Source organism: Cucurbita pepo, chromosome LG12, assembly GCF_002806865.2.
Source record: "Cucurbita pepo subsp. pepo cultivar mu-cu-16 chromosome LG12, ASM280686v2, whole genome shotgun sequence".
NCBI classification, from domain to species: domain Eukaryota; kingdom Viridiplantae; phylum Streptophyta; class Magnoliopsida; order Cucurbitales; family Cucurbitaceae; genus Cucurbita; species Cucurbita pepo.
In genome coordinates, this window is record NC_036649.1 from 8,306,313 (window position 1) to 8,319,743 (window position 13,431).

Sequence of the window (13,431 nt, forward strand, 5' to 3'; positions counted from 1 at the left end):
AGCCAGACACCAGACTACGTGCCAGCGAGGAGGCTGTTCCCTAAAAGGGTAGATTTGGTGGGGTCCCACATCGATTGGAGAAAGGAAAGAGTGTCGCCAGTAAGGACGCTGGCCCCGAAGGGGGTGGATTTGGCGGGGTCCCACGTCAATTGGAGAAAGGAAAGAGTGCCAGCGAGGACGCTGGGCCCTGAAGGTGGATGGATTGTGATGTCCCACATCGGTTGGGGAGGAGAACAAAAACACCCTTAAGGGTATGGAAACCTTTAGACACGTTTTAAACCTTGAGGGAAAGCCCGAAGAGGACAATATCTGTCAGCAATGGATCTGGGCCGTTACACTAAGCCTACACAAACCAATCTACAAACAGTCGATTTGATCTAAAAATAATTTGATCCAATCCGAACACCAACCACAATCATACCAATTCAAAACATTCCTCCAAATTCCTTCGAGCTTAAAAATGAAACATCATAAACCGCAAAACATTACCCATAAAAAAGAGAAGGAACTGCAGCATCAATGAAGAAAGCCCCAAAAATGGCATTGTGATGTGAATGTAAGAAGAGGACTTACAGAATCATGTGTCAGATATGTATCGCAATAGTCACAATAATACCTGCAGCCATAGAACAAGATCACTTCACTGACTATACAGAGAAAACGAGAGACATGTGTGATAAAATAATGAGACTCTTAGAAGAAGACGGATAGGGAAGAACGCACCGAGGCATAGCGCTGTATAGCTCGAAGAAGAAGCAACAACAATGGCAGACCCTCCAAAAACCCTATCAGCGACTCCCCGAGATCGAGGGAGAGGGAAAAGCTTAAAAAAATTTTAAAAAATACTTTTACGAAAATCATTAATATTTTATTTAAAAAAATAAATTAAAATAAAAAATATATGAATATAATTATTAATTTCACGTTTAAAAAATATTTATGTACTTTCAAAAATATCATTAATATTTTAAACTTAAACTAGTTTATTTTGGATTCCAATTTTAATCAAACCATACGCCGGTTCGGTTCGGTTCGGTTCGGTTCTCATATACACCAGATTATTGGTTAAGATCCGACTTCCGAGTCAATTTAGAAGCCACCCGATCCTTATATAAATGAAGCGTGGGGGCAGCTTTCCATTTCTGTAACGGGTGAAACGAAAAAAGGAAATGGCCAACGAATCTTCTTCCTAAGAATATCGTCCATTGCAGGTTCTCTCGCTTTCTTCATCTTTTATTATTACTGTTCCAATTGAATCTTTCTTCTGATTGCTTGAGGAGAAAAATTCTGCTTATGTTTTTCAGCTCAGCTTCTGTTTGGTTGAATTCCGATACATTTTGAAATGATTTTTGTTTCTCGAATTGTATTCAGGATTTTTGGTGCGCATTGAGTTGGGTAATTTTTGAACCAGTGGCCTCTCCGTTGCGTTTCTCGCCCTTTAGGTTCTCTCTCTCTCTCTTTTCCTTCTAAATTTTCGGTTCTTATTAAATGTGTGTCATTCTTGCAAGTTGCTAGGTTTTGGTGGACCCTGAATTGAATGTGATGCTACCGCTTTGTTTCCTTAGAGTTACGCTCATGGTGAATGTGTTGGTCTGTGGGACTGTATAATGAACTTCTTTCTCTTTTTGGTAACTGTCATATTCACAGTAATCATTTCTTGATGTGTGGCATTTCATTTGCATTATCTCGTGGTGTTACTGCTTTATAGTTTTTTTTCACATATTATTTGAGAGATGAATTTATATAGTAATGCTTAGTACATGCTACCATCAATCTATGTATGATGAATGGAGAACAGGAAGGAATGAATAAGGGATTTCCTGAATTAAAACGAATTGGTCGTTTTTTGGTAGTTGCTGATGTTAACCTTTCGTAAGTCTGAATATGTAGAAACAATATGAACGATTCTTAATTTTCCAGAACAGAGAAAGTGAAGAAGTTGATCCTATAGCCAACGACTACTGATCTTAATTTTTGTCCAGCTTGATGCATATGTCCTTAAACTTAGGTTGCAAATACAACTCGTGTGAGATCTCATATCAGTTGGAGAGGTGAGCGGAACATTCTTTATAAGGGTGTGGAAAACTTCTCCCTAGTAGACGTGTTCTAAAACCATGAGGTTGACGACGATAAGTAATGGTCCACAACGGACAATATCTGCTAGCGATGGTTTAGACGGTTACAAATGGTATTAGAGCTAGACATCGGGAGGTGTACCAGCAAGGACGTTGGCCCCCAAAGGGGGTGGATTGTGAGATCCCACATCGGTTGGAGAGGGAACAAAGCATTCCTTATAAGGTGTGGAAAACCTCTCCCAAGTAGACGCATTTTAAAACTGTATATCTTTCGAAACTGCCAATGTCCTTGTTTTTTCCTAGCAATGTCGTGTAGATTGGCTCAACATTTTGGTTGCTCCCTCTCATCATAGGTTCGTGGAGGCACTTTACAATGGGTGAGTATGTGCTTTTCCAATCCCTCACTTTCAATAGCTCAAAAAAGTGTATATATACACACATTATTCTTTTTAGAAACAGTACAGACATATAATAAATTTTTTCTATGTTTTTGGCTTCCCTCAAATCGCGAACGAGACTCTTTCTTCATTACTATTCCAATAATTTCAGACAGTTAATGCGTTTCATTTATTGAACAGGGTTCTATAATCGGTCTGCGACCCCTGGATACCGAAGGCATCCTTGGAGTGATCTCATAGTTCCTACGAAGTGGAGACGATGGGGTTATATAATAAAGTTTTTCGATAGCTAAATTACCATTTCAAACTCTGAAAAGAAACATGCATTTTTGAGGTTTAAAAGTGCTGTTGCTTTGTCGAATATCAGGTTGCTGACCCATAATATTTTTCAGGGGCCTAATAACTTTTTGCAAGATTGGGTCCACAAACCACAATCATATTCATAGCCTGTGAGAAGTCCATTTCCATGCCATTTCTTTCTCAGTCGAGATCTTAGCTGCCCGATCACCCCATCGATCATTGGCGTGGCTTCTATGAAGGTTGTTTATATACTTAACTTAACTTGCACTGACAACGTCGGGCTATGACATGAAGGAAGGTGAGAAAAGTCCATTCGATTTTTGCTTCACCTTCATCCTCTAGAGGTCAAACTCAAGTCTAGTCGAGCTAAATGAAGCTTCCACATGCAGGTATTAAATGTAACTAGTCATCCCAATTGAATTCCATATGATTTGAATTCTTAAGATTATTGGTACTTAGTTGTTTATTTGTCCATGATTGGTGTGATCTGGTTTATAGTGTAAAATAAGTTTCCTGAAGGCTTAATTGGTTAGAGGCATATTGAAGTGGCAGTCCTTCCTTGATTTACAATTTAATTGACTTCAAAGGGAGTTGGCTTTGGTTTTGGTTTGGAGTTGGACTACAGCTATCATGACAGGTACCCCTTTATTATCCATTTATAACTTTTCCTCCATAATTTTATTTCCCCTTACACTCTTCTTCTCAATTATTTCTTTAATAATCATTTACTTTTTTTTCCTCTTGTTATTCCCTTTCTACCAATAGTTTCGAAATTTTGTTTTTGTTTTTAGAAATTGATTAAGTCATGTCATGCTAATGTGCCTTTGGATGATCCACATCTCAAGGTCAGGCGCTGATGAGCACATTGAACTATTCATGTGGCTGAGAGCCCTCACAATCTAGGCACAACGACGCAATTATCAGTGGCGCGCTCTACCACTGAGCTAATAGTCCATCGTGCGGGCCTCCCGTTGGAGCTCGCTATGCCAAAAATGAGAGAAACCCTATCCTTCTCTTTTCTTTGTTCGCTCCACATGGAGACCTAAAAAAAGGGATCCTATCAATTTGTTCCGACCTAGGATAATAAGCTCACGAGCTTAGTGTGGAAATTTTCATCTCATGTTAGGTAAAGTATTGAACTCAATGATGATTTTAAATAAGTATTCAATAAGTGTGGTGAATTAATGCTTCGTAAAATTGAAATTTATTACTATTTCATATAAAATTCAACCGCTAAAACACTATTATCTGTCAGAAAATGGTTGAATTCAATCATGAATATGATTTAATTTAGAAGTGATTTTAAATTCGTTAAAATCATTTAAATATATATTTAATAATTTAGATGAAAAAGTCAAATATTTTTATATTGTTTTAAGTTATAAACTAATTTGAATTATCAATTATCAATTACCAATTTATAATTATTTTTACTTGGTTTCATTTAAAATCAATTTAAATTACCCAATTAAAATCAAATTTCTCCTAAAATTCTAGCTATGAATTAAGAAATTCACAAGCAATTTAATAAAAATTATTCATTTTAATGAAAAGTCGCTATCCTTTGTAATTATTCCTATATTAAAATAAATGTTATTCATGTACGAAATTTGTGAATTAATAGTTTTCATTAATTTGATTTACCAATAAAAATTTAGGATTTTAATTATATAATTTAAATAAAATTTTCTTTTAGAATTTAATTGACCAATATGTAAAAAATAAGGTGTTTTAATTACTTAGTAACTAATTTTATTCTATTATTTTGAGTTATAAATTAAGTTGTAATATTTATATTAAATGCATACCAAAATGCTTAAATTTATTTATTTTTATATTGTAATCTTATTGTTTTTGTTTATAAACAAGTTGGTCCAATAATGGATTCATTTTTTAATAAAAAAAATTATTATGATTATTATTTCCAAATGTAACATAAAAATTAATTTTAATATTTATTAAAATTACATAGACTTAGACATTTTAAAATCCATATATTAAAATGAAAAATAGACCAAACTACGAGAATTTATTTAAAATTTAGTGTCGATAATATAATAATAATAATAAATAATAATATATATTGAGGTAATATTTTTATTTAATGTGCAAGTAGGCAATTTGGCACACGAGAAACAGCTTGGTCTCTCCGTGTTTGGGCTGCAGCGTGGAACCTTGTTGGCAGGACAGTCTGGCATCTTTTATCCTTACCCTCCTTTTTCAATTTAATTACAACCATGCCACTCTATTTCGAAATTACTATTTTACCCCTACCTGCAAAATGGTACAAGAACCCATTCATTTGCTTCCACGCCTTTACAAAGTTGGCCAACCAACTAATTTTATTCATTTTTTTGGCAAAAAATTCAATATTTATCTCGAACTTTGTGCCATCGTAGAATATTTACCATAAACTTTTAATTATATTTTAAATTTAAATAAATAATCTTAATTTTATTGTTGTTTTTACCCGTGTCTTTCAATTGAACTATGTTCGTATTGGTTGAAATTTCAATTTGGTACTATAGACGAAGCTTGGTTTATTTTCATCCATACTAAGAATCCCAATTTCATCTCCGAAAATACTTCAGTTTGGTCACTTGAATTGAGCGTTGTTTTATTTTGATTATCGAAAATTTTAATCGAACTTTAAAAATTAACTAAACTTAAAAATTTATTCGATAAAAATATATATCAACCAAATCGAAATTAATTAATCCCATATTAAAAAAACAAAAATCAAATTAAATAAGACATTTAAACCCAAAAGAAATTGAATTTTAAACATAATTATTGAACAAAAAACATGCGATTAATTTGATTAGAGAAAATAAACTTATTTTTTAAAAAGACAAAGGGTATAAATGTAATTAACCATTCACATAAATAAGTACACCAACTTTCGCTGCAAACAGAAGAACAAAGGAGCGCGAGAGTAAAAACAGCTGTAATGGCAATTTGGTAATAAGTAGAAAATCCAGGGGTAATTTACAGTCATTTTAATTAGTGTAATTTATTGAAGAGATCTAATTTTAGCATCAGAAGCACTCATTTTTTTCTCTGCGAAGACTTTCAGAAGGAAAATCCAATATCAGAGAGAGAAGCGACGGCGAAAACTAGAGAGAGACAGACACAGAGACAGAGAGAGAAAGCTTGAAACCGGCATTAATGGCGGAGGGGAGTGGAGGAGGAGAGAGAAAGGGGAGTAGTCAGGAGGAGGAAGACAGCGTCAAACTCTTTGTTGGTCAAGTGCCGAAGCATATGACCGAAGCTCAACTTCTCGCAATGTTCCAAGAGTTTGCACTTGTGGACGAGGTCAACATCATAAGAGACAAAACCACTCGCGCCTCTAGAGGTTTTTCTCTTTGATTTCAACTTCAGCATCTCTCGTTCTTATTTTTCTTAGTTTACATTTACACTAGCATTCTCTCTGTTTTGATTGTGTGTGTTGCTTGTTTGTGGTTCGATTGATTTTGAGAGGTCTTTAACCGATAAACATTGTGAATTGATGTGCTGATCCCTAATATTGTTGTGATTTGGGCTTGTTTTGGTTACTACATTTTCAGGTTGCTGTTTTGTGATATGTCCTTCGAGGCAGGAGGCGGATAAGGCGATCAATGCTTGCCATAACAAGAAAACTTTGCCTGGGGTTAGTGGAATCTGGACGTTTTTATGATTTTGTATAATTTATGTCTCTTTCTCTCCCAATGTTTTGTAATTTATATCTTTTTTTTTTCTTTCTTGTCGATAATGCTAATCAATGCAACTGATCGATTCGATGACTTGGCCTTGTACGTAATCGCTGTTATCGGTAACCTAGAAGTTCTAAAAGTCTTGGATTTTCTGTAGAAGCTGCTTTCTAGTTTTAGATACAGCACATTGTGATGTATCTTATATATGGACTTAAAAATGAACTCGAAGCGCTCTACATTTCTTGTGGAGCCAACTTGAGCGGACGCTTTAAGCTTTCACGTCCCTTTTTCTTAAGAAAAAAAGTTGTTGATCTTTTCAATTATATATTATAGTTTAACTCTCAAAGGTGATACCCTTGTGCCTGGACATGCTCTGACGATGAACAATAGAGAAAAGAGTAAAAATAAATAAAACCTTTATAGGAAGCTGGCTTTTACAAAATTAAGTTAACTATGCACATCATTGGAGTGGGATCAACTTTTGACCCCTAAATTATGGCTTTTTGTCTTCAATTTTGGAGCAATGATTCTCTGATGTTATGATTCTTCTTGTAATTATCCTTTTATGTTTCCGTTAACTCTGTAATTAAACAATGTTTATCGTCAAATTGATTAGTAATACCTCTCCTTTTCCATTCAATCAGGCTTCTAGTCCGTTGCAAGTAAAATATGCAGATGGCGAGCTGGAAAGACTAGGTGTAATATCATGCCCTGCTTGAATATTTCATCTAAAAGATGGTTCTAATATCTATCACCTACATCGCCACTTTCTTCATGAGCTTGTATTTATCTTGCTAAAAGATTAATTTTGGACAGTAATGATTGGTTTTTTGTGAAAAGAGCAGAACACAAACTCTTCATTGGAATGCTTCCAAAAAATGTATCTGAAGATGAAGTTTCTAGTCTTTTCTCTCAATATGGAACTATAAAAGACTTGCAAATATTAAGAGGTTCGCAGCAGACAAGTAAAGGTAGTTTTTGGTTTGTTTCAGCTTGATGTTAGTTGAAATTATGAAAGATCTCACACATTCAGTTGAATCTTCACCATTAGCTCCATATGTTGCTCAAGTTCAGGTTGTGCATTCTTGAAGTATGAGACGAAGGATCAGGCTGTTGCAGCACTTGAGGCAATTAATGGAAAGCATAAAATGGAGGTAATGTAAATTAACTTGTCTACTCATTTATCTCTGAGTTAATTTTCTAGAAATGTTTAGCTTTTCAAATTTAGTTGATAGGTGGTCAATACCAAAATCATTGAAATCATAGATCCCATAATATTGTCTGAATATTTCATTTCTGAAAAAGGGTATTGCTCGCTCTTGTTATGTTGAACCCTTTTATTCATGAGAATGTTGATGTAAATTTTATTCCCCGCCTCTCAAGATCATTTCATGGATAGCAGTTATGTATCGTGATATTGTATTGCAGTAATATTCTATTAGTTTGATAATGTTTTACTCTCAGTCCAGCTACATCTATCAATGGGAAGAAGGCATCGGGGGTTCTGATAAGGATATTTAAATTTGTGTTCAGAGCATTGCTTTGCATAAACTGGCATTAAACATGAATATTTTTGTTTCTTCTTTTTGTTTCCCTGTTGCTTAAGACCGTATTCTTTTATTCTTCCATTGGTTTTACTTTTATTTTTAATGAATTTTATAATGGATGAATGAAACTAATAGTCATACTTATACTAGCAGATGGTATTGTGGCCTGGCCCTGGACAGAATAGCATTTATTTATTTTTTCTAAAAAAAAAAAAATGAAATTCGTTGTAGCTGTAACTGGTTGGAATTTTTTCGGTGAGGAATTTGTCATACAAGTCAAATTGGTTAGTTAAATTCATTATCATCGATAGTCGAGCTTTCTTGCACGAGCCAACATCTTTTTGGGGCCGACATACTTTAGCCAACATCATTTGGTTGTTTTTTCCCCTACTCAGGGATCCAGTGTCCCTTTGGTTGTTAAATGGGCTGACACAGAGAAGGAAAGGCAAGCTCGGAAAGCTCAGAAAGCTCAATCACAGGCCTCTAATGTGCTTAATGCCGACTCTCAACGCTCTTCGCTGTTTGGAGCTGTGCCACTGGGTTATATTCCACCATATAATGGCTATGGTTATCAGGTCAGTTTTGCAAGGGGATTATTTTTGGGCTTCTTCTTTAGTATGTATGTATGCCTTTGTGTGCAATGATATATATATATATATATATATATTTTTTTTTTTTCTTCCTGTTTCTCTTTTATTATTATTGTAGAGGGTCTGTGCTGTCCTTGTTCTTGTTCTTTTGGTTGTCATGCTTTCAAAAGAACGCCATTCACATCTCTTTTAAATTAGAGGAGTTATTAATGAACGTTATAAATCAGACACCTGATCCATGATCTTAATCTTGATTTCCTTTTGAGTGGTTTTCATTTTCATGTTTGAATTGAAATTTTTTATATTGAAATAGGAGGGTAGCCAATGATAGTCTCTGCATTCTCTTTGTAGGCTCCTGGAAGTTATGGGCTTATGCAGTATCATCTACCTCCAATGCAGAATCAATCTGGTTTTCCCAATATGATACCCCAATTAAACCAAGGAAATGCAATGCGTGGGATCCCACCCGACCTTGGCCCAGGTATGGCCACTAGAAATTATGGCATGCCTCCTGCAAGTTACGTTGGCTCTGCGTATCCTGCAGTTCCAGGTCTTCAGCATCCCATGACATACCCTGGAGGAATGATGAGTCCTGGGGTTGTGAGCAGTTCACCTGGGCCATTTACTGGTGGTAACAATAACTCTCCAACGTCTAGTTTGGGTAAAGGCTCTGGGAGTCAGATTGAAGGTAGGTAGTTATTTCTGTTTTTGTCCGACTTCAATTTACTGATTGGTTGAGTTTCTGAGAATTATACTTATCTCTCTTACTCTAGGCCCACCTGGTGCTAATCTTTTTATTTATCACATACCTCAAGAATTTGGTGATCTGGAGCTTGCTAATTCTTTTCGAGCATTTGGTCGAGTTTTGAGTGCTAAAGTATTTGTTGACAAAACATCTGGAGTTAGCAAATGTTTTGGTGAGCACGGTTGATTCCTTTAATGGGTAGCTGACATTTTTTTCTTACTACTTTACACCAACTTCGTGCAAAAACAAATGTTGAAGATGAAGTGTTCTGATCATTCTCTACTATATTTTGGTAACTGTAGCCGTTTATTTAACCTTGCTCCATCTACAGGATTTGTTAGTTATGATTCAGTCGAGGCTGCTCAATCTGCCATAAGTAGGATGAACGGATGCCAATTAGGTGGAAAGAAATTAAAAGTCCAGCTGAAGAGAGACAACAAACAAAGCAAACCATATTGATTCTTAGTTATGTGATCCAACGCAGCCAAGCTGCTACCACTTGCTTACATCGGGGGGTCCCAAAAGCACACGACAGTCATTCCATTATCAGATCTTTGGGTGGATTGGAATGGCCTGGTTAAAATTCATTACTCCATTCTGCCTGTGATTGCATCATCAGATGAAATCAAAGATACTTGTAACATCGTTCGGCCATGCTGATGCGATTTGTAATTTATGTATCTTGGAAGATTAACATTCTTTAATTGATTCTTCCGGGACATCTGTTGACTGTAAAATACAATGTAATTATAAATGATCTCTTGATTCTTTTAGGTTATTGATTTAGTATTGCCTAATTTGATGCTTTTGCCTTCTGGTTTCTTGTATTATTTGAAAGAAACTCATCTCTTGCTTGCAATACTGTGGGTTGGGCATTCAATCCTTACTTCTTCAAGCATATCTTGTTTTAGATTATCTATTACAAACTACCATTTTTATCTTGAACTAGGAGCCTATTGGAGGTGATCAAAATAGTTCCATACAATCTGACATCCCTTTCAATGTGTTGACTCAAACAGCAAAAGATATTGGTTATACATGTGGCTTTGCTGCTTTTCTGCCAGTGCACAACTTGTACCTTTATTTTGACAAGCATAAACATATGACTCTGTTTTCTTTGATACTTAACTCTGTAATCTGATTTTCTTTTGCAGTCTTCCAAATAAAAATGCTGGATGGTTTCTTCCAAGGCAACTTATCAGCTGTAGCATCATACAGGTATTACGGTTAATCGGTTCGAAGTTCGATTCCTCCCAGAATATTTTGTGTTTTGAAATCACATTTGATGACTATTGTTGTTCTAAATTTTTAGGACTCAATTACTTTACTTGATCTGCTGCTTGTTATTATTCTCATGGCAATGGTAATGTTCATAATGGACTTCGCTTTTTCAAATGGTTGATAATGTAACCGTCTAAGCCCACCACTAACAGATATTGTCCTTTTTGGGCTTTCCCTTTCGGGCTTCCCCTCAAGGTTTTTAAAATGCGTCTACTAGGGAGAAGTTTCAAATCCTTATAAAGAATGTTTCGTTCCCCTCTCCAACCGACATAGTCACAATCCACCTCCTCCCCTTGGAGCCCAACAACTTTGCTGGCACTCGTTCCCTTTTTCAATAGATGTGGGATCTCTAGATCCACCTCCCTTCGGGGTCCAGCGTCCTTGCGGGCACTCGTTCCTCTCTCCAATCGATGCGGGATCTCACAATCCACCCCCTTCGAGGCCCAACGTCCTCTTTGTCACACCGCCCGATGTCCACCCCCTTCGGGCCTCAACATCCTAGCTGGCACATCGCCTGGTGTCTAGCTGCTACCGCTAGCAGACATATTATCCTCTTTGGGCTTTTCCATTTGGGTTTCCTCTCAAGGTTTTTTAAAATGGGTGAGAGAGGTTTCCTCACCCTTATAAATAATGCTTCGTTCCCCTCTCCAACCGATATAGGATCTCTCAAATAAAGTTTGTGTTGAAGCTTCGTTTAAAGAACTTTCAAACTGCTGATGACATTGTCTTTCTCCCTGTTCATTTCTCTTTTTTAGTTTCTTCTTGCCATTCCCTTCCATTCATGCATCAATTCTTTCCTCTGTGTGCCGTTTAGTTTCATAAAAGCTACGAAGTTTCTTTATGATAGAGACACTTCTAAATGCATCATTGATCTGTTCAGATATTGGAAAGGACATACTTTTTTGAGTTTAGACAATTCAAGGATGGTGGATGGATGGAGCATCTACCATGAAAGCGCAGTAAGAAGAAAATATGTCCATCCCATTTGAATTAGCTTAAATTAAAAGCTTATGTTATTTTCCACTTAGGCATTCAAAGAATTATGAATCTGAATTTTCCTTATCTGTCCCTGTAAATGCATTTGTAGCTTTCTCATTCATTTTTGTTCATTTCTTTTGAGTCAATGAATAGAAAGTCTTTGCTGATCAATTTTGATGTCTTCTTATAATTATGTTCCTAATCAATCATATGGTGGCCTTCTCTAGCCGTCCCAAATACTATTCTCGACAACATTTTTCTTTACTCATTTGTTAAGTATGTCTTAGTTCTCTGTGTGTTCGATAGTTGTGTCAATATTCATCTTAAACTTACAATGTCGTCAAGTTAGCTAAAAACCATATTTTTGTGATCTTCAAGTCAAGCCTCTGTCACTCAATGCCTCGCGCATGAGAAGCCAACTCGTGTCCTAATGAGTTGCACTTGCGACTAACTAGGCAAGATGATATTAAATGGAATCCACAACCATTTGTAGCTCATTTGCAAAAGTGAAGTCAAAGTTTGAAAGGATCTGCGTGTTGTGTCTTATTCTTTCAAAAGTTGCAATATTATTTTTTGATGGATCATAAAATTTTCAAAACTATCTTTAAAGTAAAAAATAATTAGAAAACTTTAAAAAAAAAAAAAAAAAAAAAAAAAAATTGGGATTTGGATCGTAATGAGGACATGAGACGTCCAATTCAGGTCACCGCTTCAAGTCCCAATTTTCGTTCTAACAAATTTTTACTTTGAGAATAATTTTGAAATGCTTGTAATGTTAAGTTAAATATCGGAACGTTTAAAAGAATATAAATATTTTTTAAATAAATGATAAAGTTCAAAAGTATATATATAAATATAAAAAAGAGTTTTTTTTTTTTTTTTTTCATTTTCCGTTTCATCAAATATGGGTTTTCTTTATTTGCATTTAAAACATGGAAAAATCATCTTTTATCTCTGTTTCTTATCTTTTCATATCCTTTAGAGTTGGGCCCTCAAAAGTGAGTTGCTTTATGTATTTATTTATTTATTATTATTATTATTATTAATTTTGGATAAGAATTAGACAAATTTTCAGGTGGGGGCATTAACCTATATATATATATATATATTTATTACAATAAAATTATTTAATTCTTTTAAATATTGTACAATTTTTAGATTAAAAAAATGGGTACTTGAACAACAATTTCTTTCATTATTTAAAAAAAAATTGACCAAAATAATGAAAATTTAATCATAAGATCTGTTTAATGGGTAGGTTTTAATGCTGACATTCATTAAATATATATATAACTTTATTTAAATACTTAATTCAATAATATTTTAATAAGTTCAAATTTCATTAAATACACAATTTTTAAACATTTATAATAAATTTGTGTTTATAATAAACTTTTTGAATTTTGAAAGTAAACATATTATTATTAATTAAGACAATAAAACAAAATTAGCAGATGAAAAGTTATTTCATTTATTATTAAAATTTGGAGGGACCATCATCATTTTTTAAAACCAAATTATTTGTTGGTGCATATATTTTTTAATATTTCAATTGGTTTACTTTTTTAAAAAAATTAATTAGTAATTAGATTTAAATGTCAAATTTAAAAAGGGTAATATAGAATATTTAGAGTAATTAAAATAATATTAGAAAACCTTTTAATTTGTTGGCTTTATACATTAAAAAAATTAAATCAGATTTAATTAATAGATTGAATTAGTCAAATTTATGTGACTTTGAAGTTTAATATAAAGAATTATATTTTTTTATTTTTTTATTTATATGGTTGAGTATTAAGAGTGTGGATTAAGACGTAAATCATTT

The 13,431-nt window shown here is 34.3% G+C and overlaps 1 protein-coding gene and 1 long non-coding RNA gene across 3 annotated transcripts; both read left to right on the forward strand.

Moving 5' to 3' along the window:
• The first annotated feature begins 1,092 nt into the window (after window positions 1-1,092).
• Window positions 1,093-3,936, forward strand: LOC111807139. Of its 2 annotated transcripts, XR_002816913.1 has the most exons (6): window positions 1,093-1,211; window positions 1,372-1,442; window positions 2,654-2,737; window positions 2,866-3,162; window positions 3,272-3,410; window positions 3,619-3,936. It is a non-coding gene; the product is annotated as an uncharacterized LOC111807139 (long non-coding RNA). The 2 variants fall into 2 exon arrangements; XR_002816912.1 differs by having other exon boundaries at window positions 1,094-1,211; window positions 2,654-3,162.
• Window positions 3,937-5,824: 1,888 nt separating this feature from the next.
• Window positions 5,825-10,174, forward strand: LOC111807140 (RNA-binding protein BRN1-like). Its single transcript, XM_023692720.1, has 9 exons — window positions 5,825-6,128; window positions 6,340-6,422; window positions 7,110-7,161; window positions 7,311-7,436; window positions 7,540-7,619; window positions 8,408-8,587; window positions 8,954-9,290; window positions 9,376-9,519; window positions 9,679-10,174. The coding sequence occupies exons 1-9, from the start codon at window positions 5,942-5,944 to the stop codon at window positions 9,804-9,806; spliced, it is 1,317 nt and encodes a 438-aa protein (XP_023548488.1). The 5' UTR covers window positions 5,825-5,941; the 3' UTR covers window positions 9,807-10,174.
• The last annotated feature ends 3,257 nt before the right edge of the window (window positions 10,175-13,431 follow it).

What these genes read in the sequence shown, in the direction of transcription:
- LOC111807140 (XM_023692720.1), top strand. Translation starts at nt 5,942, where the DNA reads ATGGCGGAGGGGAGTGGAGGAGGAGAGAGAAAGGGGAGTAGTCAGGAG. An exon ending in AACCACTCGCGCCTCTAGAG is followed by an intron (nt 6,129 to 6,339) that starts GTTTTTCTCTTT and finishes CTACATTTTCAG; the next exon opens with GTTGCTGTTTTGTGATATGT. An exon ending in TTCGCAGCAGACAAGTAAAG is followed by an intron (nt 7,437 to 7,539) that starts GTAGTTTTTGGT and finishes GCTCAAGTTCAG; the next exon opens with GTTGTGCATTCTTGAAGTAT.